Genomic DNA, 11770 nt, shown 5'->3' on the forward strand with positions numbered 1-11770 from the left:
GTGTAGGACTGCATTCCTTTTACTCCAGAATGTTTTTTTTTTTTCTGGGCTCCTTCTGACATTGCTGGCAATCTTCTGACTGGGGACATGATATTAGTATTATAAACTGCTTCTTCTTGACTACTCAGAAGTGTTGGGCATGAAGATCCCTGGGTCTGCAGACCAAGGCAGAGATCCATGTTGTTAAGAGGTGCTTTTGCTACTGACTGTGACTGCTTCCCTGAGGCCACTGGGACCGCAAGGATTACTTTTCAGAGCGTTGTCAGGACCAGCTTGGCAACAGACTTTGAAGACTGTAACTCTGGAGTGCAAACAACGGCTTGAAATAGTTCACTGGTTGTTGGCTGTTTGCCTGAAGCCAGCTGGTTTCAATGGTAGAAGCTGTATTTCAGGCTTGGTTTGGACAGGAGAAGCAGCTAAAGGCTTTTGTTAAATAAGGGAGTGAGAGGAACAAGGGGGAAAGGTGGGGATAGGACAGCTGAACCCAGTGAACCTGTATTTGGGTAACTAGGATGTTCATATTCTTAGGCAGTATTTCCCATCCCCAGGGATGAGTCTTGGTTTCCCTGCATTCATCAAGTTGAGGTCACAAAAAATCATGAGGTTTCTGAAGTAGATTCAAGTGCTTCCTGCCATTCTGAAGGAAATAAAGCCACCTCCAAAATAAGTGGATCTAGCTTCAGATCTCAGCAAAACTAGCAGTGATGAAGAGGGCCCCTTGCAGGAGCTCCCATTGCTCTTTCCTGATCACTCTCCTCCCTCATGGAGTGGAGCTAATGTGCATTCCTCCATACCATTAATTCTGATCTCTGGAGGTGTTGAGTTTCCCGTGAAACTAATGAAAGGCCCTTTTGAAATTCAAGCCATCATTGTGTTGAAATGGAGGACGAGGGGCATGGAAGGGAAGGGAGAGAGTATCTTTCCTGAAGAACTGCGTGGAGGAATTGCAGTATAATACGTCTATAAAAGCCATGTCAACCTGCTGCCAGTTTGGATTGATTCAACCCACCATTCACAGTAGTGTTCTCAGGACAGGGAAGTGCTGTGACACGAGACATGCTGACATATGGCTGCATTAGCCTGGCCAGACCCTGGAAGCAATTTTATCATGAGGGAGGGGAACCACGAGGGTGATCCTGGCTTCTGAGAGAGACACATCTTCTGGGGAATGCTGGGAAGCCCTGTGGAGTTGCTATGACAAGCATATACCCCAGCAGGCCTCCTGGACAGTTGTGGTTCTCCCTCTCCTTTGCTTTCCTCCCATCAGTTGATTATGCTCTTAACGTGAGGTTTTTTTTGACAGACATTGTTGGAACTGCCCGTCCTGACGAGAAAGCCATCATGACCTATGTTTCTAGCTTCTACCACGCCTTCTCAGGAGCCCAGAAGGTATCGCAGGATCCCAAGCTCCCTCCACAGAGCACACCTGGTGCCGTTGCTAATGTCCAAACCTTTTTTTCTTTCTCTCTCTCCTCTCTAGCTACGGGCATCTTTATTATTATGTTCTTGGTAGAGTTGGCTGTTGGTTCAAAGTGGTGCCCCAGACGTAATACGTGGGGCAAGGGAGCCAGGAGTCCCATTGCCCTATACTCAGTGGTACTTCCAGTGGCATTTACGTATGACGCATACAAATCCGAGGGAGTGGGGAGCTCTGCCTTCTTCATTTGCCTTCCGAACTGCTGCCCTAATGGCCGAGGACCTGCACCTCCTGTTCCCGGGAAATCTGAGCTAGGATGCTTGGTCTCACAAAGGTGGAGACCACCACAGAGATGCTCTGCTCAGCAGGACACTGCAGCCTTCCCCCACTGGAAACAATGCTGATACCTATTCACTTTTTTTTTCTTTTTCAAAGATGGAGGAACGGAGCTGACTTAGTGGTTTTATGGAGGCTTTAGTGAATACCCAAAGCTTTATCTTTTACCTTACGTACGCTGCAGGTTCTTGCATCCTTGCTTCAAGGTCTGAACCTGCTGCTTTCTCAAGTTGTGCCACAAATTCAGTCCCAGTTCACCTGGGGCTTACAAAGCATGTCTAATGAGTACGTCCGTGGTGATTTTGCAAACAGAGCATTGCTTATCATGACTGAGATGCCTGTTTTTGTTCATTTCTTTCTTTTTTAACTCTTTTCTCACCCACCATGCTGGAAATCGGGCAGTTGAGTCCTTGCTGTGTCTGGCTTAGCCATTTTCCTGTTGGTAATGGAGTCACTTAAGGAAAATATTTTGTGGGTGAAACCTTGTAAACATCTCTCACCGAAACCAAGCAGCCGCCTGTACTTCAGTGCCGTAGGAACAGGCAGTGCGTGTTGCAGCAGAGCAGATACAGTGTAGGAAGTGCACTGCGTAGGAAGGCGCTGATCTCTGGCTCCTCAGCGTACAGAAAGGCCTTCAGCGCGGGCGTTCAAACCTCCAGAGAGCCCATTTGCATCCTTGGGCCAGACCCCCGGACCGCAGCTGTGAAGGTGCAGAGCCCAGATCCTCAGCTTGGGATCCCCCCGGACTGGGGAGGTGGGAGGGAGGGGTGCCGCTTTGAGCCACAAGCCAACGCTGCTAGCCACCTTCTGATCCGAATTCCCAGCTCTCCGCATGGAAATCTGTTTGGCCTGTCCTGCAATGCATGATGGGAAGTTTTCTCCCCCTCTCTCACGCCACCCATGACTGTTTTGTTTTATTCTATGTGCTGCTTCTTACTTTATCCTTTCAACCTCTTTTCCTTCTCTGCACAGATATTATAGGCACGCTAAGGCCGGATGAGAAGGCCATAATGACCTATGTCTCATGTTACTACCACGCCTTCTCAGGGGCGCAGAAGGTGAGACTTTACCGCTAACAACCCCCTCCCCGCTCCCTGCCCTGCCCACCGCTCCTCTCTTCCGAGGAACGTGCCAGACCCCCATCCGCCCCCGGGCGTTTGCAGGGAAGCCCCATGCATCCAGCGATGCGCTTGGATGTGCCATCTGTAGTCTTGCTGGAGAAGTGATGTAAGTGTCCTTTCAAACAGACTTGAGCTGCTCCTTCCCTCCAGTTTCACACCCCAGCAGTGGAGAAAGCATTTGGTAAAGCTGGCATCGAAAGACGAATGAATGTCTGCTCTGACAGAGTCTGGTACCCTTTCAGTGACTAGTGGGCACCATCCTGGCCAGGCGATGAGCCTTCAGAAGTACAACAATCAAACCAGCCTAGTCCAGGAAATCACAGCCTGCCCCCCTTGAGCTGCCATCCTACCTTCCACACTCAGCCCCCCCTAGGTCAGTGGTCTTTTCCTAGGCTGAATCATCTGTGAGCTGGTTATATAGCACTTTTGTGCTCCAGCCACAAAGTCCATTCCTACCAGGCCTTGAGCTTTCCCAAACTCACATGCTTCTCCATTCCTTGCTTCTCCCTGGTCATTCTCCTCTGTTTCCCAAGCCACCTGTATGTTTTATTTGTCTTTCCTCTCCTTTGCCCATTTCCATAACTTCAGTCCTTTTTCCACTGCTTCCTCTTTACTCCAAAGTCTCTTTGCCTGGCATCAGGACATTTGTCCTCAGAGTAACCAGATAGTCACAGTTTGCCTTTGGGCAAACTTCCTCCAAAACAGCAATTTCCCTGCAATCCTTTGAATAGGAGAAAAAGGTCCATCCTTTCCTCCCATGCCACAGCCTGGCTGGGCTGCAGCCTTTCCACAAGATCACTGCTAATTTCAGATTGTAGGGTTTGGAACAATAAAATCCGAAGTTCAAGACTGCATTCTTCATGTTACGAATAGATGTAAAATCTCCCTGTTTCCCCCAGCAGCAACTTCTTTCTCTCACTAGGCCTTTTCTATTTGAGGCACAGTCCATGCGTTGCCCAGCTTGACTCCAGGAAGAGTCCATGGCTAACCTGACTCCAGGAAGAGTCCATCTCTTTTGTACGAAGCAGTGCTGACAGTCGCAGCATTGATGCAGATACTGTGCTGATGCTGGCTTTCAGAGGGCAAACACAGGCAGAAGCTTCCAGGGAGCAGTTCTTTAGCTCAAGCTATTTGTTCTTTGCCCTGTTTCATATTAATTATGTGATGATGTCTTATTTCCAAAGAACTGGGAATATGTTCCACAGCAGTGCAGTAGACTTGCCTGTTTGGCATAATTTGTGTAGTCACGTCTTTTCCACTAGGATCCTGCTTTGTGAATAGTTCAAAACCCTTAAGACCAGGCTGCAAGCTCTGGCCAGCTGATACTCGCCCAGGAAGACTGTAGTCTCAGAACTCATGCCAGCCTGGTGATAAGGCCTGCTGTTTGCCAGGTGCCCCTGAGGGACTGCTCCATGCTGTCTGTTTAACCCAAAGAACTCCAGATTTAGGAAACAGCAAACCACAATACGAGGAGGGTTGTGGCTTGCTGCAGGAGCAGCTGTGCCCCTCGCCAAACCCTTTCTTTTCTTTCTGCACCCATTCCACGATTTGGAAACCTGCTCAGCAGGTCCCATGCTCTCATCAGCAATTTAAGTGGATGTTAGGTCTCCTGAGATAACTGAACACAACCTTTTACTGCCTCAGGACCTGAACCAAGTAGCTGGGACAAGAACTAGAGATGGAGCTTCTTAGTTATTAAAGCTTCAATCCCATGTAGTCTAACTGGCTTATGGGGAAGATTAAAGATTTAATAATTTGTTAATTTTTTAGCAGTCGTGATGGGCCAGCAACTCAATTGTGCCCTGGCAGGAGGGGCACAGTTCCTTTTTGGAGCTGCCCTAGCTGTACATTAGCCAGCTGCTGAGTGACACAGATTCAAACCCCTGGGCAAATGCAAAGTGATTACTGAGTGCGAGCCCCAGCCCAGATTGTAATGTGTTGCCGCTTTGTGCACGGTGAGGTGACTTACTGTGATATCGCTCCATTTTTCATTCAGATTTTTCATTACTGCCACCAGTCCTGAAGGGGAAGTCCCATGAGCCGCTTTCTGCTTCTTTCACTCTCTTATACTGAGCCTTTGAAGGTACAGGGTCCCCAGCCTGACTTGTGTGTGTAGATGGCTGCTTTTTCTTTATGCCATTTTTATATATATATATATTTGTAGGTATACTTGCTTTGGTTGGTTTGCTTGTTTTCTAACCGCTTCTGACTTTCACACTAAATGCATGCAACTACTGGTTGGTTTAATATTTTGTAAACTTGATTTCTGGGGTGAAAATTTCTAACTAACGTTTTACCATTTTATTAAGAGATTGTGTTTGGCATACAGTATTCTGGGGTGGTCCTCTGAGGCCAGAGGACAGCAACAGGCAGGCATCTTCCCTACGTAGCGCACTATGGGAATGCCTGCCTTTATCATCCTCCTCAGTGAAGAGACCTGCATCCATGAGCTAAAGAGACAACTAACTCCACTTCCGTCTTAAGCAGTCCAAGTCAGGGTTGAGAAGTACAGAAAAGGCAAAAGGCAGAGAAATTACTGCTACTTTGGCTATTCAGATTTCCATTTTGAGTCCACCAAACAGCACGTGCATATCACACGGCAGTTTGGTATTGAGCAGAATGCCTTGGACTTGCCCTCCCCATAGTCTCTGAGTGCAAGTAGTGTAATGTGTCAGCACGATGCTGCACTGAAGCTGATCAGCTCACACAGGTTCTCTGACAATACAGATATGCAGCTTTCAGACCCCAGGATGGTGCATATTCTCAGTGCTGCTTCATGCCTTGTGGACATCCTGACTTGTTCGGAGCCAGCGTGAGCATCCTAAATGCATCATTGCATTTAGCAATGTGAGGAAGCCAAAATGGCTTTTCCACTCCACTAATGAAGGTGTAGGGGGAGCTGCCTTGGCCTCATGTAAACATCTTGGTGTGCCACTCTTGTTTTACCTGAAAGTGTTTCACTGAGGTTGCTGTCACCACAGATCAGCTCATTAGCAGCAGTGTGGGAGGTATTTGTGGAGGTTACCTGAAAGCACTGGGATCCTTTTGTGCTACCTTGCTCAGAGCAAGGCAGTGTAACGCGTTGCTCATGACATTAATGGTGACAGTGGCCACAGAGCCTTTCCTGCTGCTGCAGCAGCACACTGTTGCATAGAGCAGCCTGGAGTAAGCAAGAACCATTGGGACGCAAGTACTAGTAGGGGAGAGAAAGCCTCTACACTTCAGCTGTTAGGATAATACAAATAATGTCATAATTGCTGACATTCAGAGGGCTTTTGTGTTTGGACAGATGTTCAACACGCATATATATATACACACATATTCAAAAACTTGGGCAGCTGGAGGACATCTATTGTCAGATACATGTAAATATGCCTCCATGAAATGGGGTCCCTCCCACACAGCTGGCTGCTGCTGCAGTGAGCTCCTGGAGTGTAAAAAGAAGAAAGTTAAGAGTGTGCAGAGAACTCCTCTCCTGGGACAATTGAGATAAACATTTGGCACCACCAGTTCCCTGCAGTCACTAGGCACATCATGGTATGGCTCTTGCAATGTCTTTTTGACATACTATTTGGTCCCATGTCTATAAAGTTTTCTCTGGATATCAAAAAGCACTCCATTAGAGTACAAACTTTAGTTAAAAACAGATCAAAGCTTTCTTAAATGTAACCATCGTTTGCACTTTTTACAGATTTTTTTTGTTTTTTAAGTGAAATTGCTCTTTCTCCTGTACAGGTCCCTCTGATGTGTTTTGACTTAGTTAATACATGTGTATCTGCTGGCTGACCCACTTTAGTGAAGGGACAGATGACTGAATATATGTTTTTACAGCTTCTTACAAATGAATAAGATTGCCAGATCCCCTGGGACCATAGCAATCCATACATCACTGTATAGCCTATGACTTTATTGCTATTCTTGCTGCCTCGCATCAGCAGCAAAAATTAGATTTTTCTCAAATGGCCTTGGAGATTGAATAAACAGCTAATAAAAGGCCGTTTAAAAATAGAAAAAGGTTGAAACTTGCCAACTATAAGCTCAGCAAAACTTCTTTTGGCATCAGTTCCACACATAGTTTTAAGGCAGGACACAGCATTCGCAATTGGTCTGTTGTAGTGTTGGCATGTGCCGTCTCCTCTTAATCTCCACTTAGCCTCTGTAAGGAGGACTACTCCATAGGGGTCCTGTGGGTAGCTCTAGCATCTTCCCCAGGGACCAGGGCGATAGCTGTACTGTGGTAAGAGGGTGCTGAGCAATCCCTTGACACCCATCACAGGGGCACATCCTCCAAGGCTTTGTGGCATGGCACCCACCATGATAACGATAAAGGGAGCTGATATCCACAGATACATGCTGTGCAGGGATCAGCCTGCTGTATGTTCCCCATGCCAAACACATGCATGGCACCCCAGGGCAGACTGACTGCTCCTGAGTTCATAGCTGGGATTTTTCTGATCCTTACTTTGTTCCAAATTCATGTTTTAACATGTTCAGCTCCCTGAACATGGTTTTCGTCCCACAATGGGAAAAAAAAAAAACTAAATAGTAACAACAGGCTCTTTTTTGGTGAGACTTGTTTTGGGAGAGTAAGCAGAAAGATTACGCAGAATGGGAAAAAAAAAAATCCTCTTCTCAGCTGGATCATGAGACCCTGAATACATGGTAGGTGTCATGCGGCAAGATGCTGGAGGAGGTGGCCCTGTAATGAGTGCCAGAAATACAGGGAAAGCTGAAAGACAACTCTGCTGGGCAGAATTTAAGGTTAAGAGGAGTATCTACCACTTTATCTTCCAAACAAAATCAGGAATTTTCCAAAGTCCGGTCTATGGATTAACTCTGTTTAGGTAGTTCTTTCCTGGGGTAAAAGCATGTAGAGAGTCTCATCAGCTTGACACCACTCAGTTACTGGTGTTGCAGCTCTGAATGCTGGTGAGGGGAGCGGAGGTGGTAGCAGAAACCCCCTGTCTTTGTAAGGAGGCAGCCGAGATCCCTCTGGTAGGAAGCAAACAACAGGTCCCTTCTCCTAGGAGCAGCTTCAGAAAAGGCATAGAAATGTGGTTGTCTCACAACACATAGGGTGGGAGTAGAGCTGAGAATCTCTGAAGGAATGTATTCACCTGAGAAGGGAAAAATAAATTATTATAGAAGGTCAGATGGAAAGCAAAGAGGTCAGTACAGACGTTTCGAAGCGCAGACAGGTTGCTAGAGCCAAGGGTAGGAGACTTTACCCGCAGGTATGTAGCAGGAAGCTAAGCTACAAGCTTTGGGGTTGTTTTTTTTTTTCACACTTTTCTCTTCTTCTGTTTTTCTTCTCCTCGTCAGGCGGAGACAGCAGCAAATCGTATCTGCAAGGTGCTGGCAGTCAACCAAGAAAACGAACAGCTCATGGAAGACTATGAAAAACTGGCCAGTGATGTAGGTGTCCATGGTGCTGTTGGTTTCTGGGTGGTGGTATGTGGAAAGGAATTGTGTTTAATGCTGATAGCTAATCTTGGGGAATGCTGTTGGCCCATGTTTCCCTGGAAAATTCTTTTTTTTCCCCTTCTAGCTTGAGAAAAATGAAAGATCAAACTTACCTTAAATGCAAGAACAATCTACTTTAAAATGGAAAGCTTCCATAGAGCAGCTTTGAGTTTCTCAGTTTATTAAGAGCAGATGCAGAAATGCTAAAATTAAAGGAAATAATCAAGCTGATTTAACTTGCATTCCTCAGGACTATACAACTTCATAACATTTTTCATACAAATTGTATACTGATCTACTGCAGAAGTCAGGAATTAGATCAGAGAGAATGGAAGTTGGAGATAATTGAGGAAAGAAATACGCATTTGCTGATAGTTGGAAAGAATCTGTATAAGATACAAGCTTTGGTTAATTGAGATGGCTGACAGACTGACAGCTGTGAAACTACAGAAGTGACCCAGTGTGGACTGGAGTGTGTTTGTGGAAGATAAGTAGGGAAGGGAAGATGGAGAACAGAAAGGCAAACATAGCCCATAAGCCTGGTTTCAGCCTGGTCTGAAAAGCATAGGACATGACTCCACTCACACTATAGACTGCCCATTGCATTAGCATTTTGCTGGCTCCCCAAATAGGTTTGCTAAGGAGGGCTATTCAAAGAGCAACACTGACTTCAAGGAAGCTAGAGTGGGAAAAGTGTAACTGGAGGCAAGAACTTGATTTCTCCTGTCAGACCCTTCTGGAGATAATGTGACTTACAGCATCCTTCAGTTATGCAACAATCCAGCAGAACTCTAAGGCTTTAGTGTAATCTGAGGACATAGTTTGGTCCTGATTGTGCGAAAGCTACGCCTTAAGCATGTTGGATTGGCAGCGCTGCAACAACCGGTACTACTTAGTACGGTAGGGAATGGGCTACTCATTAAAAAAAAAGTACTTCCAAAAAAGCTGTCAAACTTTTCTTTACAAGCCCTGCTGGTGGCAGAATCTTTCTGACAGCAAACAAAAGTAAGTAGTTTTAACACAATTTTCAGTTCAAGGCTTCTCGTCATTGCTCTTTCCAGCTGTTGGAGTGGATCCGTCGTACCATCCCCTGGCTGGAGAACCGTGCTCCAGAGAACACCATGCAAGCCATGCAGCAGAAACTGGAGGACTTCCGGGACTACCGCCGCCTGCACAAGCCCCCCAAGGTCCAAGAGAAGTGCCAACTTGAGATCAATTTCAACACCTTGCAGACCAAGCTGCGGCTCAGCAACAGGCCAGCCTTCATGCCTTCAGAAGGGAAAATGGTCTCGGTGAGTGGGGGTAACTGCTTGTATATACCCCAACCATGCCTAAAAAATGGGACTGCTTTTCTGGCCATGGGTGGGCAGAGCATGCCCACCTTCAGAGTGAGCTACTCTCTGGTAGGAACCCTACAGAATATCGTTCAGTGAGGCCATAATAAGAGAGATCAAGCGATCATTGCTTCCCTGTATCTAAATCGGACTCAGAGGCTCTTCACAAGTTGCATGCCTTTATGAGGAGATGTCTGAGTGCCTCTCATTTTTTCTAATTGAAAAATGGTTGGGTTTTGTTGAAGTTTCATGTGGGGAAGTGTTTTGAGAGGGACTCTCGTGCAGACAGGTATATCCTGACGCTGTTAGTCCTGCTTATCTTAAGTCTGGCACTTCGTCTTTCTGACGTGTCTGTACAACGCTTTTGAGATTAAAAGCCCACATCCACTCCCTCCAACCAATTGGAGCCATGTAGCTCATGGAGACTAATGCTGACGTACATCTTCCCCTCCCCCCCGTCTCCTAACCTGCCTTTTCTTCTCGTGCTCCTGTCTCTAGGATATAAACAATGCCTGGGGTGGTCTAGAGCAGGCTGAGAAGGGCTATGAGGAGTGGTTGTTGAATGAGATCCGGAGGCTAGAGAGGCTGGATCACCTGGCAGAGAAGTTCCGGCAGAAGGCATCTATTCATGAGTCCTGGACGGATGGTAATGCCAACCTACGTGCTTCCTATTGCCTGACATAGTGCTGTCCGTTATGTAGGGAGGAAGAGATGGATCACGCATAGATCCCTCCATGAGATTTTCCTCTCGAGAATGCTAGGTTCATTTTATTATTTTATTAGAAAATAATGCATAAAAATCAGCTTGTTCTCTGTTCTGCTATATCATGCAGCCACATCAGCATTCCCTAACTGTTGCAAAGTGAGAACTTTGGATAGAAAAGAGCTACAGAGGAGAGGAAAAGTTACCATACAGTAAATGCTACAGTTGGCATTTGCAGGACCAGCATAGCCCTGTTTGCACACACTGAGACGAGTCCAGTATAAACTATGACAGCACTGGGTTGAGCTGCACTATGTGCCTTTCTCTGTTGTTAATGGCAAACTCACACTCCGTGGTTTGAAAGTGAGGATTGTGCATCTCTAGGCCAGCACGCGTGAGGGCAAGCCTCGGGCAGGGTGTCTGGAGTGGGGCAGATGCCCTTTTGAGGGCCTCCGGGACTGCCTCGGTGGTGGGGAGCTGGTTTTGGGGGCATTGAGTCCTGTCCTTCATTCCCCTGTCCTTTGGCTCCCTCCCCAGGTAAGGAAGCAATGCTGCAGCAGAAGGATTACGAAACTGCTACCCTCTCGGAGATAAAGGCCCTGCTGAAGAAACACGAGGCCTTTGAGAGCGACCTGGCTGCGCACCAGGACCGTGTGGAACAGATTGCTGCTATTGCACAAGAGCTGAAGTACGGCACCCCGGCGCACATCCCATCCTTGGGGCCAAAGAGGCTTAATCAGCTTTGCCCTCTGCCCTCTGGAGAGCCATAAATCAATTCCCATACAAAAATGTTGGGAATTCCCAGTGTTTCCAAACAGTATCTAGGATACTGCTCTCCAGTATCCGGCTGCACCAGAAGAGCAGGCCAGAAAACGGATGAGTCGTGGGTGCTGATGAGGGGGCGGCAGAATTATATTCCCAAGCCAAGTTTCCATCCTCTTCCAGCTCGTTACACTGCTGTGAACCCTTTCCTAAAGAGTCTGACCTGCTGCTGGCGCCTGCTAGGTTTCAGAGTTGTAACGCTGTCATACTTTTCCAGGAACAGGAGGAAACAGCAGAGGATAGCAGGCTCTCAGTTTGCTCTCTTTTATCAAAAAAATCCTTATTCTAGCAGGAAAAAAATCTGCTGATGCTTGAGCCCATCGTGGCCTCTGCTGCGACCCCGGGCCCGTTGCCCCAGGAGTACTGTGCCATGTGCACTCTGGTCGGCACTTGCTCCAAGACATCCTCACAGCAGCTCAGCTTCCTCCCTGCTTCCCCCGGCTTGGAAACCTTCACTTCCACTCCTTTTCCTGGAGTGACGAGTGATGCAGGTTACCAGGAGAAATGGGGTCTCCTCAGGGCGGGAGGTTGATTGCTAGGGATAGCAAGCAGGTAAAGAGCTGGCCTCTGCAGC

General features: G+C 47.1%; 1 protein-coding gene across 2 annotated transcripts in view; it reads left to right on the forward strand.

The window, feature by feature from the left end:
- LOC104074797 (alpha-actinin-1) overlaps positions 1-11770 on the forward strand; it is a 49607-nt gene that overhangs the window by 23224 nt on the left and 14613 nt on the right. The window contains exons 8-13 of one of the 2 annotated variants that reach the window (XM_009575064.1): positions 1304-1429; positions 2726-2811; positions 8197-8289; positions 9399-9629; positions 10170-10317; positions 10912-11062. In XM_009575064.1, coding sequence (XP_009573359.1) covers positions 1304-1429; positions 2726-2811; positions 8197-8289; positions 9399-9629; positions 10170-10317; positions 10912-11062 — 835 coding nt within the window. The remainder of the gene's footprint in view (positions 1-1303; positions 1430-2725; positions 2812-8196; positions 8290-9398; positions 9630-10169; positions 10318-10911; positions 11063-11770) is intronic. The other variant, XM_009575066.1, reaches the window with a different exon arrangement.

The sequence above is a fragment of the Fulmarus glacialis genome, unplaced genomic scaffold, assembly GCF_000690835.1.
Source record: "Fulmarus glacialis isolate BGI_N327 unplaced genomic scaffold, ASM69083v1 scaffold2663, whole genome shotgun sequence".
Lineage (NCBI taxonomy): Eukaryota > Metazoa > Chordata > Aves > Procellariiformes > Procellariidae > Fulmarus > Fulmarus glacialis.